The sequence below is a fragment of the Molossus molossus genome, unplaced genomic scaffold, assembly GCF_014108415.1.
Source record: "Molossus molossus isolate mMolMol1 unplaced genomic scaffold, mMolMol1.p scaffold_m16_p_15, whole genome shotgun sequence".
NCBI lineage: Eukaryota > Metazoa > Chordata > Mammalia > Chiroptera > Molossidae > Molossus > Molossus molossus.
The window spans coordinates 7,543,061-7,569,435 of record NW_023425350.1 but is presented as its reverse complement, the minus strand read 5'-3'; the positions used below and the strand labels follow the sequence as shown (position 1 = coordinate 7,569,435).

Here is a 26,375-nt window from a genome sequence, read left to right as displayed (position 1 = left end):
AATACTAACGGCACAGAGGACGATCGCAGAGCTCGACTAGCGGCTTACCCAGTGCAGGGCCTCCCTTCCCAGTCCCCGAGGCCGGCTTGAGCCCCTGAGCTGTAGACCTCGTGGGAGGAGAGCGCCTCTGACCGCAGGCTGCACCCTTTCTCCACCTCGGTGAGCTTCGCCTGCCCTGGGGAGTTGTTCAGAGTTAGTTGCCTCCACGGGCCAGGCCTGCACATTTTTAATAGATTGGACTCTCATCCCCGTTGATCATGCCACCAAGGCACCCGGACCTATTGACACTCTGTACAAGGACCAGTGTCTGGGTTGGAGGGAGGGCCTTCGAGAGCCTCAGAAAAGCAAACTTGGATGAACATCTCTGTGTAAAACTGGATCCTTCTTGTTCCTCTTCTGACGGTGTCCAGATTTCCCACGAACTCGGCTCCCCTGGCGCGAGCCTGTCCCGCATGCGGGGCCCTCGGCACGCCTTCTCCACGCTCACGTTCGGCTCGCTCCCTCTCCTCTTGCCCTGCCGGGGTCCCAGCAGCCTGGTTTGGTGCCTGCGCAGCCCTTTGGTTTTAGCCCTGAGGTGGGCAGGTTTCCTTCTAATTGTACCAAACCCAGCCAGCTGACGCGGTCCAGTTACATGGAGAGAAGGGGATGAGCGCCCCATTACCAGCTCTTAATACAGTGACCTCTTCTTACAGTCGCTGTTCCTTGGGCTCTTTTAGTACCAGGCTCTTTTTCTCCGAATTTTGGGCCTATTTATTTCTAAATATCATTTTGTCTTGCACAGACCTAGATTTGTTACTTTAACCCATCACCATTCATCCTCAGCCTGTGGTTGGTCTTCTCGATGGAGGAGGCCCTGCAGCCGCAGAGCTCACAGAACTCCCAGCTGGATGCCTCTGGTGACAGGCAGCTCACTCCCTGTAGGCACACGGGAGTTTGCTGGAGTCACTCAGTGCGGACAGACGCAGGCCTGGTGGGCGTGGGAGTGAGGAACGGGCAGGGTGTGTGCGGAGGCAGTGAGGTGCCATCGCTGGGAACCGGGACCGCCTCACGGGAGGATGGACATGTGACACCAAGGAAGTGAGCAAAGGAGGATGGGTGTCCGTCCAGAGTGGCACTGGGCAAAGTCAGAGCCCGAGACGGAAGGTCTGCTGGTGGTCACAGAGGCGGTCAGGCTTGGGTGTCCAAAGCCTCTCCCACTGTTGGCTTAAGGCAGGCGATGTGTCCTTACTTTGGTTTCAGAAGAGGAATACTGCTAAGCTCCGTGCGGGTGGGGCTGAATAGCATTCAGATGAAGAGGGACACAAAGTCATCCACAGGCGTTTTTCTTATTCCAAGTGCACACTTGTGTGGCCCTTTTATCTTTCTGCCCTTGTTGTTGATGTATTTACTGACTTTATTAGTAATTAGTAATTGTAACACTAAGACAAATATCCTTTCCTAAACAGTAAGATACTATTAAATAATCTTCTTTGAAGTAATTGAAACGAGGTCCCGCATACATTATGCTACTGGAGTTTCAGCTCAGTTCACTACTGTAATTACTCTTAGTTTCGTACAGATCCATAAAAATCAGAGTTCAGTTCAGAGAAGGTTCATTACCTATTGTTGAAACAGGAACCGCGCAGATAACACGTTAATGGCCTGGGAGACAGCCGTGCTTTGTGCTCTCATAGATCTCTTCCCAAGATCTACGAAGCTTCCTTTGTTCTCAGAGTTACTCACTGACGCCCAGAGGATGGCTGAGGTGCGGTGGCCAGCGCCTCCTGCCCGGGTGCTTCCCGATTCCTTTGACTGGAACAGCTGCAGCACTCGTTGAACTTGAGCTCTGCAGGCCTTGTGCGGGCATCAGCTACCGCCACCCGTACAGGTTGTCTGCACCTCAGATGTGGAAACGGGAGCCCAGAGAGGTGCCCTCAGCGTGTCGGCCAGGATTGGAGGTGGGTCCGTGGCCCCACAGCCTATCCCTTTTCCCAGGGCCACTCTGCTCTCACTGACTCGGAGCTAGCCGTCAGGGAATTAGGTGAGTGTCCTCCTGGGCTTGTCCGTAGCTGTTTCAAGCATCCAACTGAGTCCGAAAATGACAGATTATATTTTCTTCTTCAAGCTCTTAATGCGTCGATGGAGCCAAGGTCAGGGCTACGTGCTTTTCCACTGCCTGTGACCAGGGTAATTCCAGATCGATTAAGAAGGCAGATGTTTTCTGCCTTCTGTCAGAAAATTTTATGCGCGTGCGCGCACACGTGTACATACACACACGCGCACACACACACGTATATATACATGCACGTGTATATATACACACGTGTGTATATACGCGCACACACGTGTGTATATACATACACGTGCACACACGTGTGTGTATATACACACGCACACATACACACACGTATCCACACGTGTATACACATGTGCACTATGCACACATGTATATGCACATGTGCGCTTAACACGTGTGTGAAACATACACACACGTGTACACAGTGCATCATGCACACATGTATACACACGTGTACACATACACACATGTACACACACAGGTTATACACATGTGTATATGTACATGTGTATATATATATATACATACACACACATCAGATCCTCCAAGGGAGTATAACTTCTAAATTTAAGCAATCGAAAGAAATAAGGGAAAAGATTCTTTTCTCACGATATAAAAATGTAAAATTTCTAAAGAACAAATAACCAAAACAGAAAGGTAAACCACAGATTGGAATATTCACTGTAACTAAAAGCAGGTTAATATTTAAGTTACACAAAGAACTTAATGTGCAGAAGAACGATGTTAACCACGTTAGTAGACGAGCAAAGGGTCTGTTTGATTCTTCCCACAAGAAATGATAAAAACGATAGGAAGTCTATGGAAAAAACCCATCCTAGCAAATAAGCAAATTCAAATGAAAGCACCTTGGAGGTACCGTTACATACACCCTAAGTTAGCAAAATGACTTTCTTTTCAAATAGTAACACCCAAAGCGAGAGTTGGCAGTGAGGCTGACAGCCCTGCAGTGGTGACCCGCGACCCGCGACCCACACGGGGCGTCTCCAGTGGCTGCACTGGGGCCACGGCCGAAGGGGTTCAGACACCGCGCCCCGTGCAGTGGTCTGCTCAGGCCTCCCTGCAAAGGACCACAGGCTGGTGGCTGGAACGGGCACTGTTTGCTCTCAGCTCTGGAGCCAGAGGTCTGAGATCAAGGTGGCGGCAGGGCTGGTCTCTCCTGCGGCCTCTCTCCTTGGCCCAGGACGGCACCTTCTCCCTGGGTCTGCACACGGCTGCCTCAGGCCTCGTGTGTGTGTGCACCTCCTCTTCTTATTTGGACACCAGTCACATTGGATTAATATCCCCCCAAATGACTCATTAAACCTTAATCACCTCTTTAAAGACCCTGTCTCCAAATCAGTCACATTTTGGGGTACTGGGGGTTAGGACTTCAACATATGAATTGGGGGTATGGTTCATCCCGGTAATACCTCTGCTTGATAGTTAATCCTAAGGAAATGATTCAAATAAAGAATGTATATGCATAAAAACATTCACTTGTAGCGTATCAATATTATCCAACAAAACTAGCTGAAATATCTGTAGTAGACAGTAAAGAACTTGTTACATCCATTGAATAGACTACTTGGCAGCCATTAATTTTTTTAAGAATGAAAACTGTAAAAACATTTTTAAAAATTCTTAACATACAGCGAGGAAAGTAGAAGACAAGTATCTCGTGATTGTGGAAAAGTCTCTGCACCTGAGTGATTACAAGAGGCAGGGATAGGATGTCCAGTGGTGATCCAGATGCAGACGGCTTCTCTCTTTTCTGAAACGGTGTCGTTTCTCTTCTTGTCTTGTTTCCTTTTTATTTCAAAAAGGGAAAGAAAGTAGGTTACAATGAGCAGTGGTTAGTAGCAGACTGTTAATGCCTTAAGTTAGAATTTGAGCCAAAAAACAAGAGAAATGAAGACAAGTTAAGGCTTAACAAATGAATCAACCCGGGCTCTGCTGACCTGAGGAGAGGCCCTCGTCTGGCCTTGGCGCTGGGCTGGCCGCCAGGGTGCGCACAGGGGCAGCTGTGGCTCCCTGTGACCTTGGGCTCCTGTCTTCCTTGAGTCCCACCCAGCCCCTCTTCTTCGAACGGGCATTGGAGAAGGTCCTTACAAATGCCCCTCTTCACTTCTGTATTCTTTCATTCTCTCTTTTGACTTAAATATGCACAGAATTTTGTCCATGTGGTATTTTTCTTGCACATGACAAGTATAAAGTGTACTCTGGCCATTCTGTGCATCTTCTAAAGAGTCAGAACCAGGTAGAAAGTGAGAACCAGGTAGAAAGTCAGCCACTGCCATTTTCTCAGCACTTGAGTAGGAGAAGCCAAACCAAACCGTAACCCCAACCTTTCTGCGGCCGCTGCCCCAGCTCCGGGAGGTGCTGGTCTTACGTTCGGGAGCCTCTGAGCGGGCAGGGCCACAGGGGACACGAGTTCACGTCCGTGACTTCACCTCAAGCATCCTCAGCCAGGACAGCAGAGAGCGTTTGGAAGGCAGCCGCCCCGTCTCTCCCTTCCGCCCCTGCAGCTGCTCCACCGGCTGGGCGCCGACCTGGGGAGACCGAGACTTGAGGATGTCGTTGCACTGGAAGAAAGGAACAGGAGAGGGGGCGAGAGGAGCAGCCGCTGCTGGGCGCAGAGCCCGTCTCCCTCGAGCTGGAAAAATCCATCACCCCGAAGGGAGGGCTAGTGAGTAACAGGAGGAATAACAAAGGTGCCCCAGCCTTGAAGACTTCTTCAGGGCAACCAAGGAGGTGCCAGCCCTGCAGCCTCTGGATTCCGAGCCTTTTATCCACTGCGTTGTGAGACGCCTGCCTGCAGCATCCTGGCGCGCGCTGTTCTCCCGAGGGTTAGGCGGGGGAGTCTCGATTTTAAGGGTGAATCACAGTAACAACACCCCCAGTGACTGGGGGCAGCGGTGTGTGGTGCGAGGGTGCGAACTCTGCAGCCTCTCCATCATTCATGGGTTTGCCCCACAGATCTTGCTGAGCTCCAGCCCGCGGCCCGCGGCCCACGGCGTCCTGGGCGGGGTGGCAGGTGTGAACGGGGGAGACGAGACCTCTGCTCCGGGGGAGCTCCTGTCCTGGGGGACAAACAAGCACACTAGTCCCAGCTCGCCAGTCATGTCATTCGACAAGTGACCCACCGGTGAGCCTGTTTCTTCATCTGTCAAAGGAGAGTGTAACCGTCCAGGCGGATCTTCCAAGGCTGAGAGAAGTGCCGGCCAGCAGACCCTGCAGCTGGACGTTCTGATGAGGACAGCCCCTGGGGGTTGGGGTTCTTGGTTCTTACCTGTGGAGCGAGGAAGTGAAGGAAAGAACGCGCGCAGAGCTCATGAGCCACCCCCAGGGGGAGTACGGTGCCCCAGTGTCCCTTTCCGCAGAAAAGCTCATCTTCGTACAAGTGCTTCTCCTGCCTCCAGCCGCCGAGAAGAAAGACACACACAAAGTGCTCGCTGAGTTCTCCCCCGGGCCTTCCCGGGTCAGGTGCCGAGCCGTAGGCACGAGTGGGTGAAATGGAAGAGACCAGGGTTCGCAGAGACGGTTCCGCCCCGGTCCCCTCGGCTCAGATTCTCCGCAGAGACCAGGTCTTGCGAACTGAGCCTTGACCGTATCCGTTCAGTATCGTAGTTCGTTCGGCCCTTTCGCACAGTGGCGAACACTGGGTGCCGAAATGGGACGATACAGCTCCGCCCGCAGCCCCCGGCCTGGGACACGGGCGTGGAAAGGCGGATCCGCCGCTCGGGGTGTGGAGGGAGGGGTCGGCCTGGCCAAGAGGCTCAGAGCAGAGGTCACCGCGAGGACGCCCTGGGAGTGGACATTGGTGTTGGGTCGTGGGGGTCCCTAGGTTACAGGGGAGACAGGCACTGGCCCCGAGTGCCGGGCCCTGACTCTCCGAACTTGTTTGCCCGATTCTCGCGTCCGGTGGACACAGCCGAGCCTCTGGGAGCCGCCCTGGCGCAGAGCGCGGACGGCGTGTGCGTCCGTCTGCGCCGCCGCTCTGGACATTGGCCATCGGCCATCGGCTTCACCTGCAGCTGGTCCGAGCCTCCTGCTCCGAAGTGGCCAAGTGCACCGTGACCACCGTGACGTCGGGAAGAGCCCGTGGCGGGCTGTCGAGGACACAGCGTCCGTGGGCGCTGACTTTCGGTCCACGATCGGTACTGACTTGATTTCCGGCAACAGCGCGGACAGTCATAGGAAGTGGAAGCAAGTGCCAGGGCCGTGGAGGACCACTCGGACTAGGAAGACAGGACCAGGGGACAGCAGGGAACACACGAGCCGGAGGAGCCCGTAACACCGGGTGGGCGTGGCGCTGAGCTGCTCGAGCCCACGTCGTCCTGTTTACGTCCGTGGGGTTGTCGGATACGTTTCCTCGGGGGAGGAGGAGGATTTTCTTGTTCCGTAAAGCACCTTTTTCTTGGGCCTATGTCCAGGGCAGTGTTGGGGTTCAAGAACATGGACCCTGGTGAGAGACCGAGTGAAACGGCCCACGTGGCTGTGCATAGCCTGGCCGGGGGTCGAGGCTGACCCGATTCGGGTTCAGGGCCCGTGGTGCCCTGACCACGCCGTGAAGCAGGGCCCTTACACCCCCACATCCCATCCGAGACTTCTGGGGGCGCTGGCAAGAGGCTGCCTGGAAGACTCAGTTAGGTCATGGTCTGATGCTCGGGTGTGGGAGCGTGGCCGTAGTTCCGTGGGCATCGCGGTGTGTGCTGTGCCTCCTGCTGGCTGTGTCCGAGGGGCCCACGCCCACAGCTGCTTGGGGAGCAGCGCGGTGCGCAGGGGAGAGGTGTGTCTGAAGGTGGGCGGGCAGGGCGGCGCCTGCAGGGGGCGCTGAGGGCCGTGCGCAGTGGGCGGTGCGCAGGGGAGAGGTGTTTCTGAGCGCGTGGGGCGGACAGGGCGCGCCTGCAGGGGGCGCTGAGGGCCGTGCGCAGTTGGCGGTGCGCAGGGGAGAGGTGTGTCTGAAGGCGGGCGGGCAGGGCGCGCCTGCAGGGGGCGCTGAGGGCTGTGCGCAGTTGGCGGTGCGCAGGGGAGAGGTGTGTCTGAGGGCTGGCGGGCAGGGCGCGCCTGCAGGGGGCGCTGAGGGCCGTGCGCAGTGGGCGGTGCGCAGTGCCGGCCTCACGTCTTGTCGTCTTGTCTGTTTCTTCCCTCGCAGGTGAACGACTCAAACTGTGACCAGGAGGTCCTGTCCCTGCTCCTGGATGCCAAGCTGTTGGTGAGGTGCGTCTCCACGCCCTTCTACCCGCACCTCGTCCGGCACCTCTTGGCCAGCCCTCAGCCGGGGCGCTGGGACGCGGAGGAGCTGGCCGGACACTTGCGGGAGGCCGGCCATGAAGCCGAAGCTGGGTCGCTCCTCCTGGCCGCGAGGGGGACGCATCGGGCCCTGCGGACGTTCAGCACGGCCCTGGGCGCGAGCCGGCACTGGGTGTGAGCCCGGCCCGCGCGGTCTCGTCCCGGCCCGGGGGCACAGGTGCATCCGAGCCGAGTGCTCTTCCAGAGGCAGCGTGTGCCTGCTGGTGGTTCTCAGTGGTTCGGCAAATTGCAAATAAAGATGCACATCGATGATGAGCTGCCATGTTCACACGTTGTCACTGACTGAGGGAGAGTCTCCTCCTGTTCCCGGAGCTGCCTTTCCGCAGGGAGAGCGCGGCGGGCAGGGCAGGCGGGTGGGGGCAGCTGTGGGGGGGGGGCAGCTGCGTGGGGGGAGGTGGGGGCAGCTGCGTGGGGGGCGGGGCAGCTGCGTGGAGGGGGCGGGGGGCAGCTGCGTGGAGGGGGCGGGGACAGCTGCGTAGGGGGGCAGCTGCGTGGGGGGAGGTGGGGCAGCTGCGTGGAGCGGCGGGGCAGCTGCGTGGGGGGTTGGGGGCAGCTGCATTGGGAGGGTGGGGGGCAGCTGCGTGGGGGGTGGGGGCAGCTGCGTGGGGAGCTGGAGGGCAGCTGCGTGGGGAGGTGGGGGCAGCTGCGTGGGGGGCGGGGCAGCTGCGTTGGGGGGGTGGAGTGCTGAGGGCCGGAACAGGCGCCCTGGGGCAGGGGAGGTGGCCTTGGATCGAAGCCTCCCTTAGTCCTGCGACTTTGGGCAGATTGCTCCCCCTGACCTGTGTCCTGAATGACGGGAGGGCGTGTGTTCACCTTCTGAGGCTGCTGAGTGTTTTGTGAGGTTGTGTGTCTGAGGCTGTAGGGGCCAGGAAACGTCACCCCTCCCCCGTGACTGTGGACAGTTTGTGAGGTGTGACTTCCCGGATGGTCGGTACCAGGACTGAGGCCTTCACACGTCAGGGCCCCCAGACTTACAGCGTGGACGTGAAGGGTGTGGAACCCCTGCACCGGGGGTGGTGAGCAGAGCTGCATGGACACTTGTCAGAGGCAGGCTGGGCCTCTCCCAGCGAGGGTGCGGCTAGCAAGCACCCCGGAAACCAGCACAGGAGGGGTTCCCAGGGGGCGGGACCCCGCTGCCGGCTGCAAGAGCCTGTGCCCAGGCGGAGGCTCAGGCTGTGAGTTCTGGACTTCACTCCCCCGAGAGCCACGTCACGTCCAAACCAGGGCAACAGCTCAGGCAGCGCTGGGGGACGAGCTCAGTGTCTAGGGTGCGTCAGAGGGTCCCGCTGAGGCCGGGGTCTGACCTCGGCCCCAGCCAGTGTCTGGAGGAGGGAAAGGGTGTCCATGTGCCATGAGAAGAGTTGGGCTAGGTGGGTGAGATGCTGTAGAGGACAAGTCCTTGTTGCAAGGAATCGTTTGGATCAGTGTAAGTGGCTGCAAGGGCTGCCTCAGGTCCGTTTCCGTGTTGTGCTGTCAAGGCCGGAGGGCGGTGGGCACAGGGCATGTGGCGCTTCGCCGGGCAGCGGACTGGGGCGGTCTCCACACCTCCTCCCCGCCCTGTCGGGCCACCTTGCGGTCTGTCGCCATCATGGGCTCGACCTCACCTCCACTCCCGGGGTGCAGCCCTGTGATAAACAGACTCCCGACCCGTTGTCTACCCCAGGACTGCGGGCTCTGCCCGAACCTCCAGCCACACCCGGAACGTGGAAATAGTTTGCACGAGTCTCCGAAATGCTCCCGAGGAAAGGGGTCAGCCTGCTTATCCCTGTTAGGCAACATCTGTCCAGACAGACCCACGAGGCCGAAATGCCCATCCGCTCAGACGGCACCAGCTGTATCGATGGTCCGGCCGCTGCCTCCTGGTACCTCAGGCTTCCTCTAGCCCTCCCGCTGACCTCCATCATCGAGGTGATCGGAAACACCTGGCGGGCCGTCGTCGGCGATGACATGGTCCCTGTTAGTGGAATCCCTGGGAAAGTGGCCCCCGCGGTGAGCAGTCAGGAGCGAGCGAGGGGTGTCGGCCTCCCTGCGAACACGGTAAGACCGGGGAAGCCCCGCTTCCCTGCCCCTCCTGCCCTCGTGCATAGGAGGGGTAGTAATGCTCTTCCGACACCGGCGGTTCAACACAGTCCTGCCCTTGCCTCCCGGGACCCCGCCGGCTCTGTGCCTCCCGCCAGGGTTGGGCTTCAGCTGGAGAAAGTCTCCCAAAATATGTGCCCCAAGCTTTAAACTCAGTCGGTCCTCAGGATAGCCGTATAGGGAAACGAGGTGCAGAGAGGACGGGAACTTGCCCCGGGACACAGAGCTGAGATGCCATGGACCCCAGTGCACGCTGAGTAGCCTGGCTCGGGACCTCGCCGCTGGCCACACACTGTGCTAAGTTTCGTGATCACAGCTCCTCAGGTCCCTCTGCTCAGGAGCCTGAATGAGTTACCTGAAGGGCATTTGGATGACGCTGCTATATCTTCACCCCTCCCTTCCGTTCACCACCTGAGTGTCATGGCAGAAGGGGGCAGCTGGGAAGCAGCTTTTGCCTCTCAAACTCCCGGCCGTCACAGAGGGGGCCCGTGCCACCTCCTCCCTGTTCACCTGCTCTCCTGCTGACCTGTGCAAACTCCCCCCACGTCACCAGGCCCCTGTTCGACCTGCCCTCGTGTTCCAGAGGCACAGGTGCGTCCACCACCACTGACACTCCCTGTAGGCAGTCATCACCCGGCTGACCAAAGTGAGCTCCAGCCAAGGACGTCTACGGGCCCATGTCCTTGCTGAAGGTCATCGGGCCCAGAGGTGGGCAGCCATGGCCGTGAGGGGGAATCATCTCGGAGGGATCGTCACAGACACTGAGCCCCCCACCCCACACCACCCCTGAGTAACTGACTCAGGATGTAGGGGTGGGGCCCTCACTGCCAGCTGGGGGAACCGGATTGAAGCCGCTGACTCTGATCACTTGTTGCCCGTGTCTCTGTCCGCTTGCCATGCTCAGAAGCAAGCCAACCTGGCCCCTTTGTCCACTCCAACCCCCTTCTGGAAAGGTCAGCCTGGAGAGGGGCCTGGAGCTCGCTTTTTCTGGGCCTCGTGGGAGGGAGAGCGGGAGCCCACTGTCAAAGGAGGGGAGCAATCAGAAGAGAAGAGAAGAGCCCGAGGCTTGTGGAGCTTGCTGCTAAATTTAGGTCTGGAGTTGAGGTGGCCGAGGGGTCAGCGTGGTTCCGGCGTCTAGTGGCGGCAGCCTGTGGTGTGTTGTGTTCCCCCCTCACCTTGAAAACTGGGTCTTCCCCTTGGAAAGAAAAGTCATTGTTTACACTGCCCCCTGTATCAGGAGAGCGTTGGGGAGGCTGCGATTCTCTCGACGTAAACGCAACAGCGCCTCAGCCCTTTAGCTCCAACAGCTGCGGGTGCCCTGTCTCCGCAGCAAGTCCAAACGCATGCACTGCAGATGGCATTGAACAGGACCAGGGAGCAGGCCCCTGGGTGTGCACGGCTTGAGAGGAAGCGGAGTGGGCTCCCCCCTGAGGACCCCTGCCCTGGGCGGGCTCCCCCGACGGCTCAGGCAGGAGTGTGAGTTCTCAGACAGACGAACACCACGCACTTGTGAGCAGTACCTGCTCACAGCTGGGAGCCTGGGTCACCGTCAGGCTCTTACTAGTAGAACAAAAAGCAACTCGGACTTCAGTGCTAGTGACCTTGGGGGGGGGGGTCTGAGATTCCCTCCCCAGTGGCGGTCAGAGTGCTGGGAGGGGCATCGAGGCACGAGAAGCAGATTCAGAGACCGGCACCCTCCCATAGGGTGCGGATCCAGAAGGCCCTGGGGGTTCTAGAGGTGGGCCAGGCTGATGCAGAAGCAGCCACGCTGCTGCCGGGAACCCTCAGCCGGGCTGATGGAATCGTTGACTTGGGGGGGCATGCCTGTGGCCGAGGCTGCATGGTTTGAGGGAAAGCCCTGGATTGAAGTTAAGGATCTGGGTTTGAGAGCCAGGTTGGCTAACTTATGAATCTTGGAACTCCAGTTTCTCCTCTTTCTCCGTGTGTTTGCTGTCCACTCTGTCGTTCTGAGGCACCGATGCTGGACGCTGCAGAGGGTGTGTCTGGAGCCCTGGGTGTGGGGGGTGCCGGGATGAGGACCTTGGCTGGTCCCTGGGGTTACCATCGACAGGTGGGACCGGGGCCTGGTCTCTAAGGTCCTCAGGTGGCTTCCCAGGCTCCCTCTGGGGCTCTCCTTGGCTCTGAAATCGTCAAGGACTCCGCACTGCCCCTGAGCTGGGCTGAAGCAGACCTTCGGGACTGCGGATCCTGTCTTTCTGGGAGGAGGTCAGCCACTCGGTTTGTGAATCAGGAGCCTTAACCAGGCATGCCAAGGCCCGAGGCACGTGGCCGGGGCTGAGCTGCCTGGACCCCAGCTCAAAGCCCACCGGCGCTCTCCATGGTTCAAGAGCAGCTCCCAGGCACGATGAAGCCTTTTACGTCATGTTTGGATGGGAGGCTATTTTTTATGTAGCATGCAACATCCTTCATAGGTAATGTTTCCAATGACCTTATTGCTAGATATTATTGTTGTTCTTAAAGTGCATCTTATAGGGCATGATGAGGCTCACAGGCTAACTGTTCTCCCAAATCACATAGCCAGTAGGGGACAGAACTGTAACCTGTGTTCTGAGGCTCAAACCTTTATTTCTGTGTTCTCAGCAGTGTGTGTGTGTGTGTGTTTTCTGTGCCCCCCCCCCCCCCCCCGCATGCTGGTTCCCTAGTCCTGGCCTGGCACTGCAAGAGGCTTTTGCCCTGGCCTCTGTCGCCTGAGGGGTTGGCAGGAGTCTGTGGGATCCTCCACCACCTCCTGGGAGACCGCTCATTGCTCAGGGTGTGTGGCAGGGGTGGTGTTGAGAGTCGCTGTCAGTACGTTCCTTCGATCCGGTCCCATCCGCTCTCTAACTAGCTGCTATTCCTGAAAGTCAGGGCCGGGTGGACGGTGCCCGCCCTGGTTGAGTCCGGGAGCCCCTCCTTCATTAGTCCTCGTCTCTCACGGTGAGTGCTGGGGGTGGGGGGGGCTCGGGCCCTGTGCCCACAGCTCCTGGCATCATCTGCTTTCATACTCAGCTCGGCGAGGGAGGTGGTGTTAGTCCCAGCTTCCAGACGAGGAAACTGAGGCACAGAGCGGTGGGGTCACCCGCTTGTGGAGCTCTCCCCGCATCTCACTCCCAGTGCCCGGGGGGCGCCCCCACCCGCGTTCCCTGGAGGCCAGTGGCTGCCTGCAGGGTGTTGTCGGGAAGCGGACAGTCCCCCCTACCCCCCCCCAAGCCCGACTTCCTCCCTTCTTGTTCCTAATGCCTGTTCCGAGGGGTGAGGCTTCCAACTCCCAGAAGCATGGAGACCCGAGACTCCCTGAGGGGGCTACGCGCCACGCTGGGGTCTCCACAGCCTTCAACAGTGTGGGAGGAGGGAGAAGTGTGGGTGCTGTTGACACAGGACGGCTCAGAACATGGGAGGGGCGATAGTTACCCTCATAGCCAACCACAGGGTAGTGCCCAGGGCCTCTGGGGACACTGGGTCAAGGGGCTCAGATGCCTCCATGGGCCCCTCTCCTCCTTTATTGTCTGCATCTCTGCCCGCCAGGCACCGTCTGCTCCTGCACCTGGCCTTCTGCACACGGCCGGGCGCACGGATGGGCTGTCTTCCGGCTCAGCCGCAGCGGGAAAGGGCGCCTCCCCGCCCCTCCCAGGGTCGGTGGGTGCTGGGGGAACTCTGCTGTTCCGGGGGGCAGTGCTGCAGGGAGCCGGCTGGTCACCACCAGCAGGAGAGGACTGGGCACTCGGCCTGGCAGTGGCCCTGGTTTCATCTCCTTCAAACAGCGGCCAGAGGAGGCTCCTGAGGTCTGCAGGGACGCAGGCCCCCAAGTCCCAGGCCCGCCCTGGAGTGGAGGGCGAGCAGGCTGCCCACAGCCCTAGCTCCGCCACCTGCCAGCTGTGGAACCTCTGCCTGCTGCCGGCGTTGGGCTGCCCCCGCCTCTGACCGTCTCGCTTGTAGACTTGCTGGAAGGGGCAGAAGAGCAGCCCAGCCTGCAGCCTTGCCATTCCCTCCAGGAACACCTGCAGGAGTTGCCATGGCAACGCGAGGCGGCCCTGTTCTGCTCCGCCCCACCCCAGGCTTATCAGCTCCTCACTGGCTGGTAACCAGGGGCCAGAGTGTGCCGCCCAGGGCAGCTGCTGGCCCCAGAGGGCCTGGAGCTCGGCTGCCCCAAGGGATTGAGGTCACCGGGATCAGTGCTGTGGCTCAGGCCCCTCAGCTTGTGGGGTGACCTTGCAGGGCGGGGTGCAGCAATGCTGACAGTCTCCAGGCCCCTTGGGCACTGTGCCCGCTCCCTGGCGGCTGAGCGGCCAGCAGTGGGACCACTCACATTCTCCTTCCTTCCAGCACTTCTCCCTGCACAGGGCACATCCGGGCTTTCCCTGCGCGGGGCGCACCCGGGCTCTCCCTGCGCGGGGCGCACCCGGGCTCTCCCTGCGCGGGGCGCACCCGGGCTCTCCCTGCGCAGGGCACATCCGGGCTCCCCCTGCGCAGGGCTCATCCGGGCTCTCCCTGCGCAGGGCACATCTGGGTTCTCAAAGCAGTTGTGCAGTAAACGCTGTTTCCTCCCGTTTACAGAGGAAGAAACAGGCGCAGATGGGCTCAGTGACAAGCCCAGGGTCCCCTCATGCAAGCAGCAAGGGAGGGATGGGGCCCGGGAATTTTCCATCCGGGTCCCTTCTTCTTCCCCCCGTTCCTCTGCCCTGCCCCTCCCCCGCGTTCTCCTGCTGGTACTTTGGTTCATCCGAGGCATGCTTGCCGACCAACTCTTATCTCTTGAGTCAAAAATGGCCTTGACACAGCTTCCTAGGAGCTCTTCAGATATTTTCTTCGTCTTCTTTTTTTATAAAACATATTTTTATTGATTTTTTAGAGAGAGAGAGAGAGGAAGGGAGAGAGAGAGAGAAACATCGATGTGAGAGAGAAAGACATCAATTGGCCGCCTCCTGCACGCCCCCTACTGGGGATTGAGCTCACAACCCAGGCATGTGCCCTGACCGGGCATCGAACCAGGACCTCTCAGCCGTGGGATGATGCTCAGTCCACTGAGCCACACCGGCCGGCAGGATATTTTCTTCTGATGGAGAAAGGGTGCCGCTGTTTCACAGCCGGCGCTGCCTGGTGCCTGGTTAGTGTCAGGAGACCCCTGGGAGGGCTGATCTGGACAGGAGGCAGAGGCGGGGGAGGGGTCATGCCGCGAAGGTGCTCAGAGTGGGTGCTGTGGAGGCTCGGAGCCCGAGCGCCGTGCTGGGTCTGTGGGGGACAGTGTGTCTGGTTCAGGCGTTTACTCCTTCACTCTGCACAGTGGGTGGGGCTCCTGCAGTGACCAGAGTGAGCAAAGTGTCCCGGCGGGTCCTGGGCCCGCACTGATTTAGACTTGAGGCCGATCGCTCACAGTCACTTCGTCCTGGGTCACGGCTGTGGGACGCACGGGGCTGAATGGAAGGCGAATCTGCCCTCAAACTGCTTCCACTCGGGAGGCAGGACGACTTGGGAGTTGTTTCCTGGGACAGCGCAGATCAGGGCCAGGCTGTCCACTGGAGCCCTGATGGCCCCGTGGGTCACGGGAAGGCTCAGCCTCCAAGCAGTCTCTGCGTGGACACTGACATGCACAGCTGTCCAGGGTGTGCGTGTGTAAGAGGGAGAGAGGAGAATGCCCATGGGTTTCTCTCGATTCTCAAGAGTGCAGCAAGGTCAAGAGACACGGCATGAGCACCTTTTTGAAGGTGACCTGAGTGTGTGGATTCAGGACCCGGATGTGCCTGAGGAGCTTCCGCGGGGTGCGAGCCCGGCACGGATCCCACGTGGAGGCAGGTGCTGCAGCTGTCCTCTCTCCTGACCTGCACAAGCCAGACCAGCTCCCCACACCGCCAACCCCGCTCCTGGGGACCTGTGACCCCTGCGCTGTGGGCCGGTCCACCGCTCCCCTCCTCCGGGGGGAGGCCTTGGACGGGCAGTGCGGGCCCCACAGCCCTGCTCTGGTCTCAGCGCGGACAGCGACATTTCTCAGCGTCGCTCGCTTCCTCCGCGCGGCCTCCTGTCACCTGGGCTGGCTCAGGTCAAGGAAACAAAAAGGACTCCGAAGGCAGCCGTGTGGGGACGGCACACGGTTGCTTTTTATGCTTGTCAAGCGTCGGGTGAGATTCGGAATAAACCCAGCACTGGGAGAGAGGAGAGGAGACGGAGGGAGCTTTCGGTGCCCTGTTCTGCCTTGTTGGAGATGCTCACCTTTCCATCGTGAAACAAGCCTTCTGAGTGCCGGCCCGAGCAGTGCCTGGCGATGAGTTGTGGGGTCTTCTCGGAGCCCATCTGGCGCCAGGCCAGGCGGCAGGATGCCTGCCGGGGGGAGGGGGCAGGGAAAGCGGCCGAGGCTTCCATGCAGCCAGTTTTGTGCATGTGTGGCAATTACTTCTGCAGGAAGGAGGAAGATTTACTGCGCCTGGAAATGCAGACCCTGCGAATATGGTGCCCATAAAATGCAGCGTCCGGAGCACAGCCTGGCCGGGGAGTGGGTGGTCTGCTTTCTGGAGCCCTGGCCCGGCACCCTCTGCTCCCCGACTCGGAAGAGGGCCATCCGGGGGCCACAGCAGCTCCGGGGCAGACCAGATGGAGGGCGGGGGAGGGGGAGGGGCAGAAGCTCCTGCAGCTGACTGGGTGGTCTGCAGACGTCCCACCTGGGGGTCAGAGGGAACGAGGATCTCTGTCACCTAAGTCCCCTTGGCATTACTGCCGGCCAGCTGATGGACCCGTCCTCCTTTCTGAAGGAAAACAGAAGCTCTCGTTGCGGACGTAGGGCGACGGAAGCAGCGGACATTTACTGAAGCCCTACGAGGAGCGACGGAGCTTGTAGACACTCGACGTGCATGGTTTTCTCTGGAAGGCAAATTGGTTCTGGGAGGGAAAGGTTTCCGTCCTTAGTCAAGGTGGAGAATGCAGCGCCGTTTTCAAGTATCAGGCGATTCCTGGGGACAGTCTGGAGGCTGAGACAGAGCCCAGAAGCTGGTGTTTTGTGCTGCATGCTGTTCTGATGGGTTAGAAAGTGACTCTTCGGCAGCAGATGTGTGATGTCCTAGCACACGGAAAGGTCCTGGGACCCCCCCATTCAGCTACCCTTTCACAGCGGGAACCCTGAAGGCTGGGGAGAGCCTCCGTCACTGGTACACGGGTCTCGAAACTCGAGGAAACAACAGTAGGAAATGCGCGGTCACCTTGGTGACTCGGCTCTGGTGACTTCTCGGGCAATGGGGTCCTGTATTGGGCAGGGCTGGGCCCAGGTCTGTTCTCAGGAGACACAGAGCTTTGCTGAGTCGAGTCCGTTTCTCAACACACTCCCCGAATTGGATCATACGAGACGGTGGAAGGTACACCGTGAATCAGAAGGAAGTGAATTCATGCCCCGACACCAGAAGCGACCACCCCAGCTGGAGCTCCCTGCGGAACTCCGTGCCAGGCTGCTGGAAGTCACAGCCCCGGAGCAGAGCCCCCCACGGGTCCCTGCAGCGGGCAGGGGAGAGGGAGGAGGGCAGCCCTGTCCAGCCTCCCTCCTCCTCCCAACAGAGGGCCCAGAACAGCCTGGCAACCTTGCGCCCCGCAGTGAGCTGGGGACACAATGTCATGAAACTCATTTCCATCTGTCAACTTTTTAATTAGGTGGGGAATTTCATCGATGTCTCTGGACAATGAGACAACCCAGTAGATCATTTTTCAAACTTGGAATAAACCAAAATAAAAATAGGCCAACTTGCAAGCTGATCCTCCGGCCTGGGCCCGATGCTGTAGAATAATCGTTACGATGGAGGAGGGTCTGGGTGATACTCTGCACCGCGAGCCGGAGCGGGTGCCAGCATCGTGTCCCGGAGTCTCTCCGCAACACCGCTGGCCCAGAGCCTGTGCTTCCAAGCTCCTGAAAGCTTAACGACAACACATTAGGACAACATTTTTTAGTTTATGAAGGGCCTTCATGGACCTGGCCTCATTTAATGTATGACGTACAACCTCCCTGGAACCCCCAATCGAGAGAGAATTCTTCTCATTTCGTCTGGAAGGAAGTGAGAGTTAGAGAGGGTTAGTGAAGTTCCCACGTTCACACAGGCAGTAGTCGGCCAAGTAGGTCCGTGACCCCCGCCCCCAACCCTGTGCTCACCTCTAGGGCAATGATGTAGATGCCAGTGCAAACGTTAGTTGAGTACAGCTGGTGATGGGGAACTCATTCTCAAAGAATCTCGCATCGTTGAACATCTCTGACTGAAAGTGGGGGCAAGATGGGCTCCAGAGGGGCTGCAGGAGCCAAAGCCTGTCTGTGGTCCCAGCAACAGCCTTCGAGAGGGACAGCCCTGCCCTGCGACGGCCCCTCAACCACAGCGTGGGGCTCGTCCCTCCCATCCGGCTAGATTAACTGTCCACAGCACAGTCCGACGGCCCAGGCAGCCTCCGCCTCCCCCGCTGAACTCCCCCCATCTGGCTAATCTCCACTGACTGATGTCTGCCAGGCACGACCTCGGGCTGACCGGCCGGGTTTCTGAATCTCCACCAGCCCGCACTTCTGGAATCACGTCCTGCTGGCTTCCTACCTGCCGGGGCTCTGAAAACCCCAACCACGTCCTTCGGCATCTCGGTGCACAGCCCTGTGACCCTGGAAAGGCAGCAGCTGTGTCTCGTGTCCTCTCCGTCCCGTGGCGGCTCTCAGCGCTGCCTGTGCCCACTGTCCCTCCGGGGAAGGACGTGCTCCCTTCCTGCAGCCGTCACCTCGGGCCCTGGGCTAGACGGGCGGGCCAGCATCCTCCAGCGCGCACCGGGAGAGCCCGGCCCGACTCGGGACGCACGGAACCAGCCACAGACTCACTGGCCTTCTGCATCTCTTCACTCAGATTCTCAAGGGCTCGGGGCTGAGCCAGGGGTCTGCCCTGGTCTTTCAGGAGACCATCTGCCGGAAGGGGCTGGGCGTCGCGGTGCCGGCTCATCTCCAGTGGGTGTGTTCGGGGTGAGCCCGGCTCACTGCCTGGCCCCTGCCTGGCCCCTGCCTGGCCTTCACTCTGTGAGACCCTCCACGCCAGGCTCCTGGGGCCCTGTCATCCTGGGAAGTGTGAGATTCCGAGGCTGTTCTTACAGCAGGACAGAGCTTGGTCTCCTGATGAGTCCGACATCCTCGGAAAGTCGGTGTAGGAGAAAGCAGACTCCACAGGGTCTGACTTCCCGGGGATGCCTGGTGAGCGGGAAGAGCAGCCCTCGAACCCGGGCCCCTCTGATCGGTTCCAGCGCTCTTTCTCCTGACCTGACGCATGCCCGCGGGGCTCCTACACCCCCGCTGCCCGCCCCTGGCTGAAGGAAGGCCAAGTCCGTCATCCTCGAGACCATGGGCCGTGAGTGCCCATCCCCCAGCAACTGTGTGCAGGGACCTTGACTCTGACCTCAGGGTTAGCACTAAAGGAGCAAGGGGCTCGGTAGGTCGGGAAGGCCTCCTGCAGCAGAAGCGGGCGGGGGCCAACTGAACGGAACTTCCGGACCAGGATCCATCTGGGCAGACAGCCACCCTGCTGCGAACCCAAATGCTTGGCCCGGCGGCATCATCCGTGCTCGGGAGACTGGATTAATGGGCAGCCAAGATTTGGGTCTAAGATGGTTTTCTGTTTCCGAAAATCAGGATGAGCAATGGACTCTGCCTTAGTCATTTTATCTGGTTGCTGTGAAGTTAAGAAATAAATCTCTAAGCTATGAATTTAGATAAAGAAATAAATCTCCAATCTCTAGGCTACAGGTCGTATTATTTTTGCTTCCTTGTTTCTGTGACGTCAGACTTGGGCGGCCTGGAGCTGGGTCAGGCGTGCACCTCAGTCACTGGCAGCTGGCGCCGCAGGGTGCGGTTTGCTTTCCACTGCGGTGCAGGTTCGGGGCCCACGCACGTCAAGTGTCATCTCCCTGTCTCACTTTTAAGGCTCAGGAGGCCCCTTGTCCACTAAGCCCCCTGCCTCACCGCACCCCACCTTCCTTCTGGCGGAGCTGCAGGCCCGGAATGCCTTCTCCTCACCTCCTTGCTTCTCTGTCCTGTTCTCCGAATTCGGGTCAGGCTCCCCTGCTCCTGGGGCTCGTCTGATACCCCAGCCTGGGTTCAGGACCTGCCCTTCACCTTCCTCCAACCTAAGCTTCTGATGCAGGAACTCCAGTAATCACTGAGAGTGTCTGTGTCCCTCTACACGGGCCCTCAGTGGCCGCGCCCGGGTCCGACTGCCATCTGGCCCCGCACACGGTACCGGGTAGGGAGCCTGCGGCTGGGGACTCGTCCTGGCCGCGGACTCCACTGCCCTCTGGCTATCTCCTACATTGTGTCTTCTCCCCAGCTGGTCCCCACGCCGGGCACAGAGCTGGGCACGGGCAGGCTGGAAACACACCCCCGCACCTCTGCCTTTTCCATTCTCAAGGTCAGCGTTTAGCCTATTTCCAGGCCCCAGGTAAAATCGTCCCGTTCCTCCTGAGCTGAGCCTGCTGTCTTGTTTAAACTCGACAGGAGACCCAGGAAATGAGTCGTCTGCTCCTAATTCACTCAGAGGTGACGGGACGAGGAGGTCTCAGCGTCCCCGCAGCCGCTGCCTGTTTGGGGCTGTGGAGATGGTGAAGTCGGGGGGCCTCCGAGCTTCCTCTGCGGGGCGCGTGGGCAGGTGTCTCCACACGTCTGTCCGAGGCCCCTGTCAGTCCCAGGCCAGGGCTGGAGGGGCCTTTGTCCAGCCTTCCTCTGTGAACCTGTTTCCCGGAAGCCAGTGTGCTCCGCCTCTGTGTGCAGGGGGTGGGCTGCAAAGCCTCCATTCAGAGAACTGTCCCCGTCCTGGGTGCTCACCTGCCCCCCAGGGGCTCCCCACGGCCTGTCTGCTCTGCTCTGCAGAGCTGGTCCTTATGCTCGGAGGACTGGTCTCGAGAAGCTCCAGGGAGATTCTCTGGGCCCCTTCTCAGCTCCTCACTGCGCAAAGGGACGGGCGGTCTGGGAGCCTCGCAGGCCAGGACCCGAGGGACGGACGGACAGCCTCCGGGCCTGGCGGAACTGCATAATAACAGTCACCAGGCGTAGAGGGAAATACGGTTAAAGGAGGACCACTCAAATCAGTGACCAGAAAGCTGACGAAACCGATACAGATTAATCATGGAGACACAGCGGAGCACTGGTAATGTCGCTGGCCGTTTCGCCCGGCGACACAAGCCGTCTGCTCTTCGTCTCCTCGGACGTGGGCTGCGCACCCGCCTCCACCGAGGTCCGGTTCCGGAGACCGTTTCCATCCAGACGGAACATCTGCTTGCGTGCGGCCCCTTCCCGAGTCTCCTGATGCCACACGGGCTGTCTCCGCTCACAGGTCACCGGACGGCTTCCCCTCCTGCAGGCTTAGCAGTGGCCTCTTGCCCGCCAGCCCTGGGCCGAGAGAAGGGCGCTTCCGGCCGTGGTGAGCTTGACCAGAAGGCCTCGCTGCGGTGTCCTCGTGGGGACGCGCCGCTGCCCCGGAGCTCTCCTGGGGACCCGCGGGACTCCTGTGCCGAAACCCGGGTCCGGTCTGAGTGGGCAGCACCCCAGTTAGAGCCTGGGGCTGGCTGGCTGCAGAGCCGGGCACTGTCTCCTGTCCCACGGCCTTTAGCAGCAATGACCGCGCCAAAGCGGAGCCAGCGCCCTGCAGAGGCGGCCGGCCCGTGGCCGCGTGCGGGCACCTCTGTGGGCTCCGGGCCGGCCGGGCCTCCCTCCGTCTGTCCGTGGCGTCTGCACGGGGTCACCCAGGGCAGGTGCCCATACAGGTTTCCCGAATGGACTCCCGAGTCAGCAGCGATGAGAGCAAGCCAAACGGACATGCTCCTTGAGTGAGCAAATGCAGTGTGTCCGCTGACCAGGCGGGCTGGGGGGCCGCCGTTGACACTCCGGTCTGTGGCAGGCTTTCCTGCGTGAGTTTCGGAAATGACCTCGGTGTGTGTGGCGCAGAGGTTTGCTGAGAGCTGTCCCACGGGGCGCTCCTGGGGCACAGCCACACGGCGTGAGTCGCGGGCGGCACGGGGGTTCCTGGTGCTGTCATGTGTTCGCGCGCAGGAGCGTGGCCAGGGGAGGGCCCGGGGCCAGGCCCCAGAGACCACAGTCCGGCTGAGGGTGACTAGAGGGATAGACCCGCCTCCGGCAGACCTCTGGAGCGCTGTGGAGGGAGCAGCGCGGTCTGTGCGGCCCCGAGGGCAGGGCGAGGCCCCCACGGGACTGCTGTGCCGTGACCGCGGCTCCAGTCCTGCCCGGCATTCAGTTGTCCTGCTCCCTCCTCCTCCTGAGGTTCACGGACGCCCGCGAAACCCTGAGGGCCTCAGGATCGAGACGTCACCCCGCCATCAACGTTGTCTCTTCCTTGCTGTGTGACAGGAAGGGGGTGGATGTCTGGGCTCAGGGTCAGACAGGGTCCAGCCCCCCACCCCCAGACCCCAGGACTCAGATTTCCTGTTTGTAGAGGAGGGTCCTCATCGACGCCACAGGGCTGTTTCAGCCTCAGTGAGATAAGGAATTCCAGACGGGCGCTGAGCGCCAGTAAACCCTGTGGAGGCACAAACGGGGAGCCGCCAACAGCAGGCTTCTGGAAGCTTCCAACCTACTCGGGGTGACAAGACACACTTGGGAAGCAGAAACCACTGTCTACATTCTCCTCCATGCTGGTGAAGTGGTCTAGAGACTAATCTATGAATCGGGGTGTGTCCTTCCCCAACCGGCACTGAAAACAACCTGCGAGGGAGGGGCCGGAGGGGCCCCAGGTGCCCTTCTCAACCTCTAGTCGTAACACCTGCAGGGGGAGGTGGAGACTCGGTCCTCCTGAGCTCCCGCATCCTCTCTGTTCTCGTCCACGTGCAGATGTCGGCGCAGGAACGGAAACAAAGGTGCTCCTGAGATATCTGGGGAGCGGGTGTTTATCTCCACCTGCTGAGTCCTCCTCTTCGGACGTGGGTGGACGGGCCAGAAAGGGAGAGACAGGAAGCTTCTGCAGCAGGCAGCGGGGACTAGCCCCAGGACGGAAGGTAGTGGCACAAGGAAACCTGTGTGGACAGCTGTCCTCGGGGCCCAGCAGAATGACCGGGACATGGCAGATGTCTCTGCAGAATGGTAGGTGGCCAGCGAGGGTCCCTCACTGCCAGCCTGTGGGCACTGTCAGCTCTCCAGCAGGTTGTGGCTCTCTGACGTCATCTGCAAAAGCCTCACTTGGCTTTAATGGGGATGCGTGTCTGTCTGAGCAATGCACACGCCCGTCCCAGGACACGACGTGCATTTCACTGTGCGCAGCCCACACACCCGCGCCTCGGTGAAGCCAGATGCGCCTGCCCCGGAGAGGCTGACCTGGTTCGCCCTCTGCCCTCCTCCCTGCTCCGGACGGTGGCTGCCGGCTGGGGTGCCAAGGGTGGTTACCTCCTGCACGCACCTCCCCGCGCCCTCCGAGCATCACCAAGGCAGAGGCGTGTGCCCCGCACGCGATCGGAGACGAACGATGTTCCATATTCAGGGACTGCAGCTGAGGCCGATCTTCTCTCTGACGTGAGTTTAGTGACTTAGATGTCACAGTCTCACGCTGCCCTTAAATATGCTCACGACTTCAGAGTCGATGGAATTTGAATTTTGAGAGCTTGTTATTTCTCTTTCGAGGAAGAGGGGAAAACCCCATACAGATGTAGTAGCATGTGGGTTTCCACGGTGCCTGACGCAGTCACGCTGGCCGTGACCGGCTCCCTGCCACGCGTGGCCCCTCGTGGGGGGAGGGGCACGACTTGGCAAAGAAAAGGCTGGTTTCAGGTTCTTGTCTCTGCACGTGGCCTGAGTACACATGGTCCCTATAGTGAAAACAAAACCAAACTGAACCAAAAACAGGTTTTGCTGATGAGCAACAATATGTTCACATTATACGTAAGGTACCTTGGTTCTGTATCAGAACGAGTCCAGCCGTCATCAACCACCTTGCAAACACAACACCCCCCCTTTAGTTCCAGGGGCTAATTGGAAGTCCTGAGAACAGAATGACATCATCTCAAGCCTTTAGAATGTGGACTTAGATGACAGGAAGAGGACCCTCACCTCGGCGGGAGTGGAGAGAGCAGGCGGCCAGGGTCCTGGGCTCCAGGCTGGGGTGGAGAGAGCAGGCGGCCAGGGTCCCGGGCTCCAGGCTGGGGTGGAGAGAGCAGGCGGTCGGGGTCCCGGCTCCAGGCTGGGGTGGAGAGAGCAGGTGGTCAGCGTCCCGGGCTCCAGGCTGGGGTGGAAGGAGCAGGTGGTCAGGGTCCCGGGCTCCAGGCTGGGGTGGAGAGAGCAGGCGGTCAGCGTCCCGGGCTCCAGGGAGGGGGAGAGAGAGGGAGAGAAAGCCAATTCATCCAGAAACACCCCAAGAGATACTTACTTCAGAAGAAATATTTTACACAGTAATAAAGCCACTTCAAATGGTACCAGAAATACGAGTTCACAGTTATTGAATGTTCACGAAATGCCAGGCTCTGTACACTTTCTCTGGAGGAGAGGCCCCTGCCCCCCAGGGTGGGTACACCTGGCTCCAAGTTAAGACTCTAGGCTTCCCTGAGAAAGTTTGTATTTTCAACCTCACTGTGACGGTACAATACCATTAATGCTCAAAACGGTCCCATTTAGTAGGACTATGGAATTAAATAATATGCATTTTTACTTTCTTTCTGGATTCTTGTGACTACCTTTTTAGTCATTCAAAAGTAAAGAGCAGAGACACCTGCCCCGAGGAGCCCACGAGCACTGTTACCTAGGACACAGGATTCCTGCTGAATTTGCCGCTGACTCACAGAAGACATTCCTAAATATTAAAAATAACAATCCCTCCTACTTGAATAGTGTCTCATTATATTCATCAAATGCTTCTCTGTACAAAGTTTGATATAACCCTGAACAGGACCTTGGGAGGCAGGTATTATTGCCGCTTGCAAATGAGGAAGCTGAGCTCCTGGAGGTGAAATGACTTGTTCGAGGTCACCGAATGCTAGCACGGCATGATCGGGGACACCGGGTCTCCTCTCCACTGTGTTTCGGTTACTAGTGACGCCTTACAGTGTGGTCAGACAGCCCCCCGTGCATGAGGCTCCTGGATCCGAGGGTCAGGAACTTGGCAAGGTCAAAGCAGGAGGACTGTTCATGCTCCACTATGCTAGGCCCCTGGTGGGCAGACTGGACGGCTCAGGTGACTCGGCAGCTGGAAGGTAGAATTCTCTGAGAACTCATCACTCACGGTCGCATGGTGGAGGCTGGCTCTTGGCTGGAACCTCAGTGCGGGCTATTGATCAGGATACTCACACGTGGCCTCTCCGTGTGGCTGCTCGTGCTTCCTCATGACGTGGCGCTGGGCTCCGGAGCAAGGGTCCTGAAAGGAGCTGGCAGTCCTCTCCCCTGCAGGACCCAGCCTCGGCCGTCACGTGACATCACTGCCCCCTACCCACAAATCCGCCTGGGTTCGTGGGAGGGAAATAGAGCTCGCCTCTCTGGGGGGGACTGTCAAGTCCCTTTCCGGGAGAGCGGGCGGGTGGGAGGTGTTAGTGTGGCTGTCTTTGTGACACCCAGGCTGCCACACACGGTCGTGACCCCTGCTGAAGGAAGCAGGCTTTTTGCTCTCAGGGGGTGCTGTTGGGGGAAGGGTTTCCTGGGAGAAAAACTGCAGCCCCTGTCCTGGCTCCCAATCACTGTCTGCTCTCGGGGGGCTGTTTGGACAGGGGAGGGCCCTTGCTCAGTTACCAGGACACGGTTTCTCTTACCTTTCGGTTCCCCAGATTGGGGCCAGCAGATGGTCATTGCAGCAAGTGGCGGGATGTTCCGGTTTCTGAAATAGCTGGTTCCTGCCTGACTCCGCAGAATATTTGAGGTGGGTCTCCATACAGCGTGCACACACGCACACACACACATGCACACGCATGCACACACGCGCGCACATGGGGGCACAGTAGATCAGATGCCAAATGTAGAGGCAGAAAACAAAAAACAGCAACTCCCATGAAAATCACATTCACCGTCTTAAAACGCACTTTGCAGTGCTCGAACCCCAGGTGAAGCTCTGAGCTTCCCGGAAGGAGGGCAGGAGGGCAGGAATGTTCCGGAAAGGGGAGCGTCTTCAGGCTTCTCGCACCCCTCATCCCCATTATCTTTCCAAGTCTTGCAAGCAGCTGCCAGCTGACCCCTTGCCTTCTGGTAGTTTTAAAAAGCTTCTTACTTTTTCAGAAAGTGACCTGCCTGAGCTGGTGGCTTTGCAGAGGAAGAAAGAGATGGCAGAGGCTCAGCCGGGCTCCCTGCCCACGCTGAGGTTGGAGTCACCTGGAGGGCAGCCCACAGCCCCCTCAGGACATCCGTGGGCACTTGAGCAGAAATACCTCCACCTCCTCCCCTCCACGAACAAACAGAAACCCAGCGGAAGAAAGTGAAGACGTGAAAGCTGCATCTGACATCTCAAAGACAAAGGGGAGAAGACAAAAGACTACCTTCTCTCTCCTTTCTTTCCGGCAGAGCTGCGTTCTTTGAGGGATTCTTTGTTTCACAGGGAGCCAACCAGCTGGCCTCCTTACCCCCCTTCATTCTTCAGAGCGGCTCGTGCTCTTTATTATCCGAAGGGGTCCGTCTCCCCACCGCACCGTGGTTCTGAAGAAACTGGCCCGGGAATGAGCATCTCCGGGCTGGTAGTCACCGTCCCTGCCTTTGGTTCTGTTCCTGCTGTTCAGGATCACACGTCTGCGGGTCTGGCCCGAGGTCTGCCTGCGGAGGAGCCTGGAGCTGGTCTCTGGATCCCAAACTCCCTTTGCGCCCGCGAGAGGGACGGGGGTGTGTTTGGGGAGCGCAGGTCCGCGCGGAGTGGAACGCTCCGTGGTTCCCCACAAGCACCACTGATTGTGTTTCCTTCTGCTCACAATGCTGTGGGTCCCCTTCCGAACAGCGTGACTTGACCTTCACCCCCTCGCGTCATCTGGACCCCACTCA

General features: G+C 59.3%; 1 protein-coding gene across 2 annotated transcripts in view; it reads left to right on the top strand.

The window, feature by feature from the left end:
* Nucleotides 1–7,488, top strand: part of NBAS (NBAS subunit of NRZ tethering complex) — a 291,645-nt gene extending 284,157 nt beyond the window's left edge. For both annotated transcript variants that reach the window (XM_036262542.1, XM_036262544.1), the window contains one exon: nt 7,212–7,488. In XM_036262542.1, coding sequence (XP_036118435.1) covers nt 7,212–7,487 — 276 coding nt within the window. In that variant the 3' untranslated portion in view covers nt 7,488. The remainder of the gene's footprint in view (nt 1–7,211) is intronic.
* Nucleotides 7,489–26,375: the final 18,887 nt, after the last annotated feature.